The sequence below is a fragment of the Harmonia axyridis genome, chromosome 2 (genome assembly GCF_914767665.1).
Source record: "Harmonia axyridis chromosome 2, icHarAxyr1.1, whole genome shotgun sequence".
Taxonomy (NCBI): Eukaryota; Metazoa; Arthropoda; class Insecta; order Coleoptera; family Coccinellidae; genus Harmonia; species Harmonia axyridis.
In genome coordinates, this window is record NC_059502.1 from 62,328,325 (window position 1) to 62,346,137 (window position 17,813).

Sequence of the window (17,813 nt, forward strand, 5' to 3'; positions counted from 1 at the left end):
TCCAAACTGCGTTTATAATCTGAATCAATTATTTCCACTTTGAAGTTCAAGGAAATTTCAATTCTCAAGAGGGACAAAAAGTGCCCGAAGGAGTATATTTGCATTAGTTGGAATGAAATGAGTTTGAAAGCTGTTTAACTGTTCCAATCATTCCTTCTACTTATCTCCAAATCAAGCCTCAAATTGGTTCAATTATTCGAATACGCATTTTCTTAGTTTGATGAAGACTGCCTCCGGCAAGTTTACGTTATTTACAAAATTATATTGCTACCGGCAATAGTAGAAGAGAACTTCTTGTAGCAATTCATTCATAAAAAAAATTCGGAAAGAATTGACCCGGAAGCATGTGAATGATTCTGAGATATCGATATTTGATAATTTTTATCTTTCAATTATTACATGAAATTCTGTATGAATTTTTGTTCGACAGTTACACAACTGATTTCTTCTTTCAATTATCAGGAAAACAAAATATTATATGGGTAAGTAACAGGCCATTTGAAAAGTTTCCGGTCTACCATAGTTAAACATATTTTTTGGCAAAATTCGATTTTCAACATAGTTGCCTTCGAGGGCAATACAGCGGTTATAGCGATCTTCCAACTTTTCGATACCATTTTTGTAGAACGATTTGTCTTTCGCTTCAAAAGAGGTCTCGGTTTCGGCGATTACTTCTTCATTAGCACTAAATTTCTTTACAGCGAGCATTCTTTTGAGGTCTGAGAACAGAAAAAAGTCGCTGGGGGCCAGATCTGGCGAATACGGTAGATGCAGAAGCAATTCGAAGCCGAATTCATGCAATTTTGCCATTGTTTTCATTGATTTGTGACACGGCGCATTGTCTTGATGAAACAGCACCTTTTTTCTCTTCAAATTTGACGATTTCATCTTTTAAACGATCCAATAACGCTATATAATAATCGCTGTTGATGGTCTGGTCCTTTTGGAGGTAATCAATGAATATTATACCTTGCGCATCCCAGAATACTGATGCCATAATCTTGCCAGCTGACTGTTGTGTTTTTCCTCGCTTTGGATTCGGTTCATCATGTGCAGTCCACTCAGCTGATGGCTGATGGAGTCATGTCATATATCGACGCAAATATTCAGGTTAATTGCACTTAAACAGCTTCAAATACTGCTCAGAATCATTAACACGTTGGCACGCGGCACCCATTTTGCACACAGCTTTCTCATGTACAAATATTCGTGAATGATATGTTGTACATGTTCAGGTAATATCTCACAATGTCTGCTATCTCGATCAACTTCACTTTACAGTCATTCAAAATTATTTTGTGAACTTTTCTTATTTTTTCGTCGGTGACAGCCTCTTTTGAGCGTCCACTGTGTTCGCCGTCTTCGGTGCTCATTTCACCGCATTTAAACTTAGCATACCAATCAATTGATTTTCCTAATACAGACCCCGGAAACTCTTCATCAAACCAAGATTTTACTTCAACTGTATTTTTCCTTTCAAAAAGCAATATTTTGTCAGCATACGAAAAGTTTTTTTCATCCTTTTTCAAATTACAAAAGCTACACTCACAACGCAATATCTCACAAACTAATGGTCGGACTGCTGTCAAATTTTGACACCTATCGTTTGAAGGTTGGTACTAACTAAAAATTATATGGATTCAATATTACAACCGTCATCTGTGCATCAGACGGGGAACTTTTTCATTCTCCTAATATGTACCTTCGATATTATAGGATGGATTTTCTATGGTTTTGATGAAGTGATCAGCTCGAAATTTTGGACGAAACTTGATTGGCTGTTACAGTATCAGAACCATTAACACTATTTACATTTTCAGCCGCCTAGCTTCCATTTCCGCCTTTATCGAAGAAAAACTTTAAAATACAGCATATTTTTCCATTGCTAGTGTCCATCTCTGACGCGCGCTCAAACTTAACTGTGTCAACTAATCACAAAACTGTCAGGAAAGTTTTTGTAGTACGGAATCTCATCTTTCCAACGCCATCTAGTGGAAACCTATTGGACTTACACAACGCGAGATACAAATAACTAAAGTCATTTAGTGGAAAAATAATGGATTTCTCTTCACTACACCTAATATTCTACTTGACACAAGAGTAGATATATGCAATAAGTTCGTCACCCCAGTAAAATCTGAATAAAACGAAAGTCCAACGCAGCAGCTGCAGCTTGCTTTTGAAAGTGGACTTATGGAGGGTATTTCATTCACCCACGTATCCCGTTGGTCGAAAGGGGAATTAGGGACCGCAACAAAGTATTTTCTTTTGTCCTACGGGGACTTCGATCCTGGGGGCTTATTCCCAATTGCACTTGAAATCTTTCCCATTTGCCCATTTCATTTATGTACCCGTACATCCAGGATTTTGATCAGAGGGGGTCTGTTGCGCAAGGAAGAGAAAGCTTAATTATGAACGTGTTTATTTACTCGGCATTTTTCTTTCAACCTGATACAGTTGAGAGCTTTTCCATCAACCTTTTCATCGGATCCACTGATGAATATCCCAGTTCCGCTTAATTAAGGTGATTCTTCGTTTCGATTCAATTATATGTTTGGATTATTCGGAATCAAATGTAAAATGGACACCGTATGAAATTTTTTCTGAAAAATAAGGTGTATACTGCTCTATACAGGATAACCCACATTGTTCAGTACAGCTGGATATTTTCGTAATTATTAGTTAGTTTGGTCAATTTTTATTTAGACGGGAACATTTATTGTGATTGCAAATTCGTGGGTGTGATCATCACCAATAAGCGGGGTGGCAACCCTCTCAAAGAGCAATATAGGAGAATCACATGAATATTCTCCATATGGCCTCGTTTCAGGGTGAAAAAACTCGTTATTGGAAGTAATAAGTAAGAGCGTCAAATAGTCGAATTCTTGAATCTAAATAAAGTTCATAATTTCCTTTCACATTATCAAAATTATCAACACTAATAAAAGGTGTAGTTAAAAGAAATCCATTATTTTTGCATGAAAAACAAGTCTTTAATTAATCATAGTTACAATGATCCGATTTAGATTAGATATGCGTCATTTTGTTTGATAACTTGTTCCCATTTTGAAGGTAATATCATTATGACTCTCTCATAGCCCTCGTCCCTTTTGGCAAACAATAAAGATTGGCGAAGCGAATTTGAAGCGAATTTTTCATTATGCCTCTCTCATAAAAGCACTCGTCACTATTGGCAAAAAATTGAAAACAATGGTTCTGTGCAGAATACGTATCGCGCACTACGTCCATTTTATTTTGTTTAGCGATGAAGCGCACTTCTGGTTGAATGGCTACGTCAACAAACAAAACTGCCGCATTTGGAGTGAAGCTAATCCTCAAGTGTATGTCGAAACACCGTTACATCCAGAAAAACTGACTGTTTGGAGCGCTTTATGGGCTGGTGGAATCATTGGTCCGTACTTCTTCAAAAACGATGATGGCCAGAACGTTACAGTCAATGGTGATCGGTATAGAGCCATGATTACTAACTTTTTCATTCCTGAATTGAACAACCATGATGTCCAGGAGCTGTGGTTCCAACAAGACGGCGCAACATGTCACACAGCTCGTGCCACAATCGATTTATTGAAAGACACGTTTGGTGACCGCCTAATTTCACGTTTTGGACCTGTGAATTGGCTTCCAAGATCTTGTGATTTAACACCGCTAGACTACTTTCTGTGGGGCTATGTAAAGTCATTGGTCCATGCGGATAAGTCACAAACCCTTGACCATTTGGAAGACAACATTCGCCGTGTTATTGCCGATATACGGCCACAAATGTTGGAAAAAGTCATCGAAAATTGGACGTCCAGATTGGACTACTTCCGGGCCAGCCGTAGCGGTCAAATGCCAGAAATCATATTTAAAATGTAATGCCACAAGATTATCTTGCGGATAAATAAAATTCATGTCAGTCGAATAATCCATCGTTGTTTTTTTGCAATTTAGAGTTCTATAGCTCTAAAAAAAATGAACCCTTTAGATAATTTCCTGCCAATTCCCCCAAACGCACAGCAAAACCTTCCTAGACGTCAATCCTAGCTTGTCCACTGTTTCCGCCTGCTCACCGTGATTTGACCACGACCGTTTTCGCTTGACGTTGTCTTAAGTGATCCACTATTCATCACCAGTCACCAACTGCTTTCAAAATGGATGGATTTTGTTGCGATTCAGTAGCGATTCGCAGATGGAAATTCGGTCTATAAAGTTTTTTGTGTTAACTCGTGTGTAACTAACCTTATGCAAATAATTCTTAACGATTTCTTTGTGAAATCTTTTGTCTGTCTATGTCTATGATTTTATCAACATTCGACTACCCCAAAATTGCGCGTGATTGGCTATTACAGTTTCAGGACCATAAACACCATTTGCATTTTCAGCCGCCTGGCTTGCATTTGCGCCTTTATCGAAGAAAAACTGTGAAATATAGCGTATTTTCTGTTTGCTAGTGTCCATCTTTGGAACGCGCTCAAACTAAACTGAGTCTAATAAACTAATAACAAAACTATCAGAGAAGTTTTTGTAGTACGAAATCTCGTCTTCCTAACGTCATCTAGTGGAACCCGATCGGACTTAACAACGCGAGATACAGATAACTAAAACCATCTCTTGGAAAAATAATGGATTTCTTTTTACTATCTCACTACTATCAATGGTATGAAAGTTCCCAGTAATCATATAAAATTCATGAAAAAGTATGGAATATTTCCGTGACAACAAATCCGATAGGGATAAGGTAATAATTTCAAGCTTCGTGCAAACTTTCGTGTTGATAGCAGCATCAGAACCATATAAACTCAAAGCAGAATATCGAAAGAACAGTGTTTTACTAGATATAAATATGTCAGTATAGGAAGTTTCGATCGACTCTGATAAATATTTGAGTTCTTCGAAAAGGACATACCGACATACGGTAGGCAAATTTCATAATAATAATGTAATATTAATGCTCAAAATTCCCAAATATCTTGTCAATCCACGTGCTAACGATATTCCCTAATGAGTTCGGCAGACCTCGAAAGAAAATTTATTCCCTCTGCATCGATTCATATCAATTATTACCGACGATAATAATAAATTGTGTATGACCTTTCTGTCATGCCGACACAGTCCACTCCCTGCGGATTACACAAAGCTCGGGGGTGACATTCCCCTTTCAAATGTTAAGCTACCGCTTCGAACCATGCTGATACGTGATCTGGAACTTCATGTGCACTTGGCCCCGATTGTTTGATATTTTTGTCTCATTAGTTCGGATTTATGGGGTTATTTTATTCCTTTTCCCTGTAGACTTCAGGATTCTTGGATGTCCGTTCAATTCTGATGGCATTAGACCACATACGTAACTATGTGGGGGCAAAGAAATACTAGAAATAATCACCTTCGGGAACATGAAATGTGAGTCGTTCACCGATCATGGCAACCAAGGCCGTAGACATAGTAGGGTACTGGGAGTAATTACCCCCCAAGATTTCCAAAATATAAAATTTCTCGCAAAGACGAAAAACTAAAATTTTTCCATAATTTCCATAAAATGAACCAATAATCATTTTACTTTCCTTTGAAACCGACACAGCAGTAAAAAATCGGACACTTTTACGCTTTCAAGATGAGGACTTTTAATCTCTACGAGCACGTCTTTGTCCGAAAGCTTATTATTTTCCTTTATCTATCAGCTTTGTCGGCGTCGCCCCTTATTTTCCATCTGTAATTTTTGCATTCGTCATCGGTATACACTTACCCGTTGTTTTCGGTTTTTTGTATCATTCTCCGTCTCAAAATTTCCATACTGTAGTTATCAAAGAACTGAACTGAGTGATTCGCATCGAAAAATTGTCTGGGCTGTGTTATACAATTTATTGTGTTTCATTCAAATTGCAATTTATTTGTGCAGATGCCAGATATCAGTTTTGAAATGGTTATATCTTAACGATGTTCCTAAATTAGAGTACTTACATATGAAAATGACAGATTTCTCGGATCATTTTAAGAAAAAAAGGCCTATAACATAAGTCCACAAACTCTTTTTTTTTGAGATACCGGTGTTAAAGTTCAAGTTTTTTTCTCATAGCACCTTCCGTTCACAAGATATTTAACTTGAATTGGCATATACATATAATACAATTCAAAGTTTTCATCTAGTAATATGCTTATTTTGTATGTGAATCTACAGGATGATATTTTTTCTGGAAAGGTACTCGCTTCTTTCCTCCAGAACAATTTTTTTGTCAAGCACTGGTACCCTAAAAAAATGTGAAAAGAAACTCTGGTCTAGTACTACACTTCTGCCGCATTTGGAGTGAAGCTAATCCTCAAGTGTATGTCGAAACACCGTTACATCCAGAAAAACTGACTGTTTGGTGCGCTTTATGGGCTGGTGGAATCATTGGTCGGTACTTCTTCAAAGACGAAGATGGCCAGAACGTTACAGCCAATGGTGATCGATATAGAGCCATGATTACTAACTTTTTCATTCCTGAATTGAACAACCATGATGTGCAGGAGCTGTGGCTCCAACAAGACGGCGCAACATATCACACAGCTCATGCCACAATCGATTTATTGAAAGACACGTTTGGTGACCGCCTAATTACACGTTTTGGACCTGTGAATTGGCCTCCAAGATCTTGTGATTTAACACCGCTAGACTACTTTCTGTGGGGCTATGTAAAGTCATTGGTCTATGCGGATAAGCCACAAACCCTTGACCATTTGGAAGACAACATTCGCCGTGTTATTGCCGATATACAGACACAAATGTTGGAAAAAGTCATCGAAAATTGGACATCCAGATTGGACTACATCCGAGCGAGCCGTGGCGGTCATATGCCAGAAATCATATTTAAAATGTAATGCCACAAGATAATCTTGCGGATAAATAAAATTCATGTCAATCGAAAAATCCATCGTTGTTTTATTGCACTTTAAAGTGCTATAGCTCTAAAAAAACACCCTTTATATGAGAAAGAAAATATTCTAATAAGATTATTAGAATATATCCACCATATATCCAATGAGAAAGATCTCCTTGTTATTTTCATATTGTCGATTTTACTTTCATCTTGAAATTTTCCGAATAATTTTAATTTATTCAATATTCAAAATTTCGTACCTTAAACAGAAGCCTCAAAATATAGATAGAAGGAACGGAAAGTAAACATTTGTGCTCGAGCCCAAATACAAGAGAGAAGGAAATTTAGTGTCGCCAATCAAATTCAAACTAGCCAAATCCATAGACGTGCACATTCCCGATTTGATTGTTGAATGTTTTATCAGGAATCTTTTTTTCATAACTTCACAATAGTTAAACTGTGACCTTTTTGAAGCACGAAAGATTTTTCATTAATAAATCACACTGTAAACTTTTCTTAAGCATCAATTGATAATTTCGAAATAAATTATGTTACACTACTGCTATAATGTTCCATCGGACGAAGAGTGACGAATGTTGAATCAGAACAAATGCATCAGTAACAAGGTGATATCTGTTCCTCTTATTAATGTTCTAAAACGGAAGCTGAGTTAAGTGAGGTTTGAAATAAGTGACAATATTAGCACATTATAAAAAGATATTTATTCCTTGAACACATTTGTGAAAGAATCACATCAGAATATAGGTGATAAACCTATAAATATATTTAAATAAAATATCTCCAAAATAGAACTTTGGACAATTGAAATATGTACAAAAGTTACTGAGTATTGCTTATACTGAAATTTTAAGTAGAAAATGGTTTGCATTTCTTCATAGAATCTGAAAATAAAAAATTAATCTGAATTAACATTTTGTAATGAAAATGACAGGAAAATTATTGAAGCATAATGGGAAACAAACAACCAATACCAAATGTTTTTTATGATTTCATCATGCAAATCATTGAAAAATTTTAAAAACTCAGCATGTCTTCTTAATTTCATTTTTGTAACTTTTAGTCTACAAGAGATAACTTACCATTCAGTCTTTCCTTGACTTGAATATGTTAAATATTGATGAACTCAAGTTACTAATCATATTGGTCAGCTTGAATGTAAAGCTTGTATTTGCATTTTCTCTTCCAAACACAAATAAATCTGTGCGAGGAGTGCTGTGATATAAAGTACCATCATCTAATTTCACTTCTGCAAGAGTTGTTGTGGATACAGGAGGAACACACTCAGCTGGATTCTTTTTGAGATTCAGATTGTAGTTCTTATAAGATCTCCTGGGTGATAAGAAATGTCGATCTGTCTTAATATCTTCCTGAAAAAATAGATGTATTCGCTAATTAATTTATTAAACATGATGATTATAAAATATTAACACTTAAGTACTCATGCATTATCTCAATAACGATATTGGAAAATCTACTCTAGTCTATTAAATTTCAAAGGGTCCGAATGATAGTCAAAAAGTTTAATAATGGACGACACTAGGACAATTCTTAGGTAGTATAAGACATGTTTCCCAGAATGCCAACATAATTTATAGGCTACATGATATAATTATAATGATTCATAATGATAGTATTTTTCTCTATTTCAGTATCATAATGAGTTCATTACAGTTCTAAAAACAGTGCTGCAATGAACTCATTACAGCATTGTTTTCAGTTATATTTTTCATTTTGTGGTTGTCTACACTGACTTCTCATCTTATCAAAATTCAACACACGTCAAATTGTCAATATAATATAATTTGGATTTAGTGAAATGATTTGCGATATTGTATTCGCAATTTTTTTTAATTCTGTTGGTGTTAAATTAATTTTGTCAGAAATAATTGACCAGTTTCATGCGTAATTATAAATTATTTCAAAATTCGAAATGTAAGATTCAAACTGAAATTCTTTAATCTGTCAATTTTCGTAACAGTCACACCAACTGCCAAGATACAATACAAATGTCACTAGGATGTATAATCTGAATTTTCCATTGAATTTCGACAATATTTCACAAAACTTGAATGAAATAGAGACAATATCGTCTAATACTCGTTGCAGAAAGCAATTCCAACACTCATGCGTTCCAAAACTCGCTTCTTCGTCGCTCGTTTTCAAATTTCGTGTTGGAATAGGGCCTCATTCTGCAATTTGTTTCAGAAAACACTATTGGAATTCTAAATAGAAGCAATTGTTTTATAATCAAAAAAACAAATATGGATCAATAGTTCACAGAAAAGGAAAATGAACCTTAAGACAAATTATTTCATCACAACATGTACTTACTTCTATCGTTTGTCTTCTTCTTTTCAATGGGATTCCTGGACTTAATCCTATATCATTATATTCATTGAATTCCCTCCTTTTAACTGGTTTCCTTGAAGAACTCTCTTTACGTAAAGTTTTTCTTTTCTCTATACAATTGTCGATGGCATCGTTAGTAGCTTTAACCCAATCCTTAGTAACAGATAATACTCTATCATATAGAATAAAATCCTCTCCCTCACAATGGATTTGGAAACAACCTTTTTCAGCATTTTCAATAACAACACATTTATTCAGAGGAAATATTTTCTTGCATTTCAAAGAATTGGGTTTCAAAGTGTTACTCTTCATCTTGCAAAATAAAATTATGTCATTCAGTAAAATCACATAAAATTTTTCACTGGGTCCCACTTTTCCGTCAAACTGTAATAAAGTACCTTCTTTCAATAAAACTCTTCCAGGGGTAATTATTGACGGCTGATTATTCTTAATACATCTCTGTACTTCTAACAACCGTTGCATATTTTCCTGGTCCTCAACCACTTTGTTTATGTGTTTAGCAGCTTCTTCCACTTTGAATAGAGAATCAGATATGCTCTGATAATCAGGTTCAGAAGGTGATGTAAGTTCATGGAGCTGTTGAAGAAGAAGTTTGTATCTAGGAACTCTTTGAATAGGAGCGATCAGAAGAGCAGAAAGTTTGTTCTGAACTTCTGGACGTGTCTCTTGCTTCTCCATAAAATTGTAGAATTCAGGGTTCCTCTGTCTAGCTTTCTAAACATAACAGACATAAGAATTAAAATTCATGAAAAAGGATAAATACAGTAGATGCTCAATAATCTAAGACATATCTAATTATGCAGCAATCGGCGTTCTCACTTTATAATCAGGCAGGTTTGCACAACCCAAGTTTTTCAAAAAAACAATTGTTTTTTTAAACTACTTGAGAAATTTCGAATGTTGGCATGTGCCAACATTCGAAATTTCATTCATTCATCAATATTCATTAAATAAGCAATGTTATTGAATAATTTCAACAAGTAGATATTACTTAAACTAATAAAAGTATTTTACAAATCTGTATAGTGATAATCACACATTGACGAGAAAAATGGGTGCCAGATGAATCAGTGCCTACTGTAATGACTTATTTTTCCATTTACCAATACACTTAAATAATAATATCCAAATTATTTTCTCAAATTTTACATCACAATAAATTATTTTTCAATGTAAAATCATACCTGAAGGAAATCCAATGTTTTCTTAAATCCCAGTGCATAGGATGAATACATTTTAAAATATGGGGCTATGTGGAGGAATGCTTTGGCAACATTAACTGAACCCTTATACAACTCTTTGAGTAGGGCTTCATTCACACTGTAAATTGTTTGTATATTTCCAAAGAGTATTTCGTAATCCTCGAAACTGAGAAGCTTTTTCTCTTTAGCAGGTTTCATAAAGAAGTCGATGATTAGTGATAACTGGTGGACATAACTTTTTTCACTCACTATAATTTCAAAGATTGCATTCTCCCTTTTCCTAGCTCTGCCCTCATTTTTACTATTGACTTCTATTTCGTCCAGCACATCAAACACTCTCTTTTTAGTACGGGTCGTAAGTACATTCCTTTCGTGAAGAACCTGCTTCAACTCTTTGCTGAATTCAACATTAGCTTTAGGTGTGAGCATTGGAGAAGAGAATGCAATTCCAAAATTTTTATTTTTTGAAGTAGTGGGAGTTTCGCCATTTGGTACCTCATCCATTTTTCACAAGCTGTAAATTATGAATTTGGTCATTATTTCATAATAAAACTATATCACAATAACCTACAACATAAAATAACGGATAAAATCGTTAGCCTTGAATGTCAAAACGCAAAATAGTGAAAGCTCAACACTCAACAGACAACAATAAACAAAATTTGAATAGTAGGTTTTTTCTATGGTCAACAATAAAACTACCGACTACACAGAGAAAGATGATCTTAGCGCTAGCTAGCCTACCAGCGGAATGTCAATCGGCGATTCAAGGGTACGTGGCGCCATTTGTAAAGAAACTAGTAAATCGATTTAGTCAGCTGATCTCCATGTAAATACAGATTAATTTTTGGCGAAGCGTTCATGAGCCAATTTCGAAGGAGCGCCCTCTCTCTGAAGGTTCCCCTTGTGCTGTTTTAACTTGATTTGGCATGCCAGACTATTACCTCATAGGTTATTACCGGTCTCACAATCATGACGTACTCGTACATCAACCGAAGAATTTTTGGGTTACATTCCCCAGCCAGACTTCTGCATGCCATCAAGGCCTTTGTTGCATTTATGAAGTGGTTTGTTCTTCAGTTTCTCCATTTTTATGTAGTTGTCTATCACTTTTTTCATATTTTTCAGCAGACACGGGGCATATGGACCTTTAAGATTGGGTTTGGTCCCCCGTTTATGCTTTCATTTACTTTGTCAGTGTGTTTTCAGAACAAGAATTGCTCGTTCCTATTATGATTTCTTGAGCGTTATTGTGGGTTTGATTCCCTCCTTTTGTAATCTGATTACTTGTTTCTTATGAGCACACATGCACGTGAAATACTTGCTTTTGGGCATGAATCAATTTCAATTCTACGCAATCTGAACCTTTGATTTTGCCTACTTTGTTAATCCAGGGTCCAGCTCTGCTAAAAAATGTCTTTGTCCATAGACTTTGACTTTACTGAGAAAGGTTTATGTCTGCTGTAGGTCTTACTGCAATCGGAATGTTTTATTGTTATCTATTTCTTTTGTAGTGAGTGTAGTGAGAAATGTTAGGGATTGATGGAAAGAAAAAGATTTTTTTATTAGCTCACTTTCTGATAAGTATTCAGATTTGAATTTCAATATAATTCTATAATACTTTTACTAATTAAGAACAAAGGTTTTTTTGATTCAATTGGCTAATTGCTCTGTATTTATGTATAGTACTTTATGACTTTAATAATTTTGGGTATTTTGATTAGAAAGAATTGTCGCAGTCTAGCCTTGAATATATAACAGAAGACTGATATACTACTCTATTTTGGTTAGCTCTCAATTTTTTTATTGGATAACATTGGTTGGCATTTTTGAGAATGAAAATCAATTTAGCATATGCTGGCGATCTGCTGCTTTGGGTTCAAATGAAGCTAAGCACAGCATATTAATTAGTCTAGTTACACTGATCAGAAGCCTATTCCAGTCTTGTAAAGGATCGTATGTACCCTTAGCAGCTATTTTGTAGAATCAGCTGATACTGCTCTATTATCTCATATTAACATTGAGTTCTAGAAGGAGTATTGTCGTTGTCTTAAATGCAAAAATGTGAATTAGATACGATAAATTTCTTGGAATTTGAATAAAATTTTCGGTATCCCCTTCTGGTCGCTATATTTGAATCATTCCAACCTGAAAAACTTTCACAATTTCGAAGATTCCTCCATGAACCTCTTTATTCTCTCCTCATGTAATTCATTGTACCATATACCATCTCTCTTAAAATGAGAACCAACTATAAAAGCATCGGCTTCTTTATAAGATTTCAAATTAGTAGCAGTCACTCCAGATCCTACTAAAATGGGTAAGTTGAGGTGCCGTCTTAATTCTTGTAAATCATTTGTATCAGCTGGGGATCCAGTTGAGGAGCCTGTCAAAATTACCCCATCGGAAAGAAAAAATTCAGCTGCTTTAGCTGTTTCGACAAGGGAAACGTCAGCAGTTACAGCATGTGAACTGAAAAAAAGTAATATTTTTCCTTAAACTCGCACTGATCTCATTGCATCTACTTGATACAAATAATTCGACCTACCTATGCTTCTTTTTAATATCGGTGAATACTTGGACATCTTCAGCCTCAATATATTTTCTATACCTCATAACTTCCCCTGCATTTGCATCAATGTATCCCTCATCGGCTATATGACCAAATACAAAGCCTTCTGCTCTGATAAAATTCATCGAACATGCTTTTGCAATGGCGAGGGCTTCTTTATTTCCTCCCGCTAAAACCTGTTAAATCATTCAATTAACTATGTCACCTAATACTTCAATTCATTCCAATTAAGTGGTTCATAACTCTAAACATATTAAAACTAGTAGGGCTCATCAATTGCGCAGCCAGGATTTTGTTTTGGAGGGGGAACTGAATGTCGAACGAATTTATAAAAATAAATAATTTTAAATATTCACTTTTCTTTCAGATATTCCTAGGATATCTAATATGTAGATTCTCAATATCGATTTCAAAATTATAATAAATATTTTACTGAGCGAGCCCAGTTAATTTCTCACTTCCCATTGTACTTCTCAAATTCGGGTATAATAGTATATTGTACAACAAGTGGGGAAAGTCCAACATTTCTCACGAGTGTGGAAATTTGTGGCACGAACCTGAAAGGTGAGTGCCGCAAAGACATGAGTAAGAAAAGGATTTTCTCCACATGTTGCACACTATACTTTTGCTACAACTTCACATAATTAAATAATCCAAGTAATGTACCTTATTCCATTCAAAATTGGCTTCGTTGACAGTATCTGTTCATTTTTTACGTTTCCACAGAAACGACTTCTCACAAGCCCAATTTCATTGGTCTACTAAGCGAGGTGTGGGCAAAGTGCCGTGTGCTATAATATTTCTCACAGTATGAGCACTATATAGTCTCGAAATTGAGTAAGCTATGAGGAATACGCTTCCATAGCAGTTGTGTTGTAGGAAAATAGTATATTGTGCAACAAGAGGGGAAAGTTCAACTTTTCTCGCGAGTGTGGAAGTTTGTGGCACGAGCCTGAAAGGCGAGTGGCGCAAACACAAGGGCGAGAAAAGGACTTTCTCCACATGTTGCACACTATACTTTTCCTTCAACTGCACAAATTTCAATAATTCAAGTAATGGACTCAATTCAAATCAAATTGGCCTTCGTTGAGTGTATGTGTTAATTTATTGCGTTTCCATAGAAACGACTCAAAAGCCCAATTTCATTGGTCTACCAAGCGAGGTGAGGCAAAGAGCCGTGAGAAATAATATTTCCCACAGTATGAGCAATACATAGTTTTGAAATTGAGTAAGCTGTGAAGAATACGCTACTTTTCATAGCAGTTGTAGGAAAAAATATACGTACATTACTTGAATTATTTTAATTTGAGCAGTTGTAGGAAAAGTATAGGTAGTATGCATGATAGGAAGAAAGGCCTTTTCTCACTCGTGTGTTTGCAGCACTCGCTGGGTTCATGCCACAAACTTCCACACTCGTGAGAAAAGTTGGACTGTCCCCACTTGTTGCACGATATACTATTGTAGAACGTGTTCAACCATGATACTTAAATTAGAGTAGTGAACCACTACTTGGTCGCAACAAAATTTGTTGCCTATCGTAGCAAACTTTCTCTGATTTTTTTTTATTTTTGGGGGGCTGCTTGGTTGTTATATCACCGTTCTTACTTACTTGTATACCACAAGGTAAATTATGTGGAATGATTTTCTTTATTTCCGTGCAAACGCGGCTCAAACATGCTACTGTCTCCGGTTGGAAATCCTTTCTTTGAATATATGGGACATCGTGCATGTTCTCGATGAGAATTCCATCCTAAAATAAATAATTCAATCACTGACATTTCAGTTAGAGTTTATCTTCTAAGGAATGAAATAGGGGGTATATTAAGTATCGAGAACGGTAAAGACATTTTACCGATCGAAGACAATAGTTAGGAGGAGGGGCGCAGCGACGACTCCATTTATTGTCTGAAATCGGTAGTCCTTAACCTTCGAGATACTTAGATATAGCGTTTTTTGCACACTTTTTACATGAACTACAAAATAATTATCCAAAAAATTAAAATACTCATTCTAATGTTTTTTTTTTGAGACATATGTTTAATTTCTGAAATTTATAGTGCCCCTATAAGTGGACATAACGTCCGTTATGTCCGCTAGTAATAACCAATAATATATTCTTTTTATGAAGTAGGAACCTATTGTAATGATAATTCAACACAATTTTATGATCATAACTTAAAAAAGAATATTTTTCAATAATTTGATTATTAAAAACTTACAACGCCATTGCGGATATAAACCTCAGTTTCTTTGCAAGCCTTCTCTACTAGTTTTTGTATGGATAATCGATGTCGTGGTGTTCCTGTAAGTTTTAAAAGAAAAACCCTTCAATAACGATAACAAATGAAAAACTATAGATTTTTAAACTAAATCTATTCAACAACCGCACGAGCTTCTAAGAGGTCTCAAAGAGTATAAGCAAAAAAGAACACTAAAAATGGAACTACTCCGGGCCGCCGCCAGGAGCGGCATACCGGACATTTTGGCGGGGCGCCAAATGTAGGGGCGCAAAGTCATTTAATCAAAAAGACTTTTTGCATTTCTTCGACAATTTCCGTCAACAACCAAAAAACTCACTTATGAAAAGCTATATGACTGGAATTATATGATAATAAATAATGATATAATTAATTTATATACAGGGTGGCCACTTTTTCAATGGGATTGTATTGGTAACTTTTAAACCATAAGAGTTAGAAGGTCGGTCAAATGGAGAAAAAGTTGCATGCATAGAAGCATTATCAAGCAGTTCAAACAAATCGAGATTATCAGGGCCGGTTTTCGAGATATCATAAGAAAAGTAAATTATGTCATTTTGATTTTTCTTTTTTTCCCACTTTATTTCAAATATTATCAAAAAATGTTACAGGAACTTTTTATTCGACAGTAAATTATCCTCAATTTGACGTAATCAGATTTCGTATCCAACGTTTCGTACTCTCTGGGCCACCCTCAACCTCATTTTTTTCAATACGGACCTGCATATTTTATGACATTTTTCAAAATAACTTTTAACGCTGAATTCAACGATATATCATACAATGTCATTCAAAGTAGATTTTCAGGTGATTTTGACCCTTATCCAATTTTCTTCGGGTCGGATCTGTATTACCTTCATTTAGTTTAATTAACAATATGCAATATGCAATAAATTTCGATAAGAAAATCAACTTACCCATCTTGAACTAAATGGAACATATTAGAATCAAAGCAAGAAACCAGTATACTGGTTTCTTGGTTCTTCTTTTATAATAATCATTTGAATATTTCAATTCATAATAATTAAACGAAAGTATCATTTAATGAAGGAAAAATCAAATGATTATTCGAAAGTAAATGAAAATTAATGAAGTAAGTGTTCGAAAAGTCCACCATTTTGTAAAATGCACTTTACGGTTCTGGAACCCATACTTCTTATACATTTGCTTGTTTGGTCTCCTTGAATACCTTCCAAAACATTCTCAATTTTCTCGCGAGGTATCACTATTGTTGTATTTGTCATTTGAATCGTTGAAACAAATTACAAATTCGAACTTTACTTTGAGATCATTACGATATAATTTTTGCAAGGCTTGGTATTCAAATTTAAAATCATTGTATTCGCGTCTCTTGACTATTTTATTACCAGCAGTTTTTGAAAAATTCCATTCACTGGCCACAGTTCTCGATTTTTTTTCTGGGTTCGATTGAATTTGGGTCAGAACATTGATATCGTTAATAGACTTGTTTTTTCTTACATAAACACCATTAAATTTGGATGAGGGTCAAAATCACCTGAAAATCAACTTTGAATGACATTGTATGATATATCGTTGAATTCAGCGTCAAAAGTTATTTCGAAAAATGTCATAAAATATGCAGGTCCGTATTGAAAAAAATGAGGTTGAGGGTGGCCCAGAGAGTACGAAACGTTGGATACGAAATCTGATTACGTCAAATTGAGGATAATTTACTGTCGAATAAAAAGTTCCTGTAACATTTTTTGATAATATTTGAAATTAAGTGGGAAAAAAAGAAAAATCAAAATGACATAATTTACTTTTCTTATGATATCTCGAAATCCGGCCCTGATAATCTCGATTTGTTTGAACTGCTTGATAATTCTTCTATGCATGCAACTTTTTCTCCATTTGACCGACCTTCTAACTCTTATGATTTAAAAGTTACCAATACAATCCCATTGAAAAAGTGGCCACCCTGTATACTATTTCCTAAAATACAATGCATTTTATACCTGGTAAAGAATCAACATGAACCATTGCTATTAATGAATACTTTTTTCCGAACAAACTACGAAAACTCGACATTGTCGACTCGACTTCATGAAATAGAGCACATATCTGAAAGCTTTGTTTTTGTATCTAATACACAATATAGAATGAGATAAGATAATATTTGACCAAGGGTGTAGATATGTGACGGAAGGGGGTCAGTACTTTTGGATTAATACCCCCCCCCCAAGCTTTTCAAAATATAACATTTCAGAGAATTTCTTCATAAAAATGAACCAATAATCATTATACTTTTCTTTGAGATCTGACCCTTTTACGATTTATGGGTTTACTTTTGCTTTCAAGATGATTACTTCTATTGCACTACGACAAATGTACTTCCGAGGTTTATTATTTTCCTTTATTTATGAGCTTTGTCACTCCTTGTTTTACCGCCTGTGATTTTTGCATTCGTTATAGGTAAACACTCACCCAAAGTTTTCGCTTTTTTGTATAATTCTTGTCTCACAATTTCGATACTGCAATTGTCAAAGAACTAAGTTATTCGCTTAAAAAAATTGTC

The 17,813-nt window shown here is 35.0% G+C and overlaps 2 protein-coding genes across 2 annotated transcripts; both read right to left on the minus strand.

The window, feature by feature from the left end:
• Positions 1–7,557: 7,557 nt before the first annotated feature.
• Positions 7,558–11,128, minus strand: LOC123673046 (rho guanine nucleotide exchange factor 39-like). The gene is made up of 5 exons (XM_045607454.1): positions 11,019–11,128; positions 10,430–10,961; positions 9,207–9,959; positions 7,955–8,242; positions 7,558–7,756 (listed from the first exon to the last, which is right to left on the minus strand). Exons 2-4 carry the CDS (start codon positions 10,949–10,951, stop codon positions 7,958–7,960), a joined length of 1,560 nt encoding a protein of 519 aa, XP_045463410.1. The 5' UTR covers positions 10,952–10,961; positions 11,019–11,128; the 3' UTR covers positions 7,558–7,756; positions 7,955–7,957.
• Positions 11,129–11,992: 864 nt separating this feature from the next.
• Positions 11,993–17,358, minus strand: LOC123673047 (uncharacterized protein F13E9.13, mitochondrial). Its single transcript, XM_045607455.1, has 5 exons — positions 17,254–17,358; positions 15,239–15,321; positions 14,629–14,769; positions 12,996–13,195; positions 11,993–12,919 (listed from the first exon to the last, which is right to left on the minus strand). The coding sequence occupies exons 1-5, from the start codon at positions 17,324–17,326 to the stop codon at positions 12,607–12,609; spliced, it is 810 nt and encodes a 269-aa protein (XP_045463411.1). The 5' UTR covers positions 17,327–17,358; the 3' UTR covers positions 11,993–12,606.
• Between the last annotated feature and the right edge of the window lie 455 nt (positions 17,359–17,813).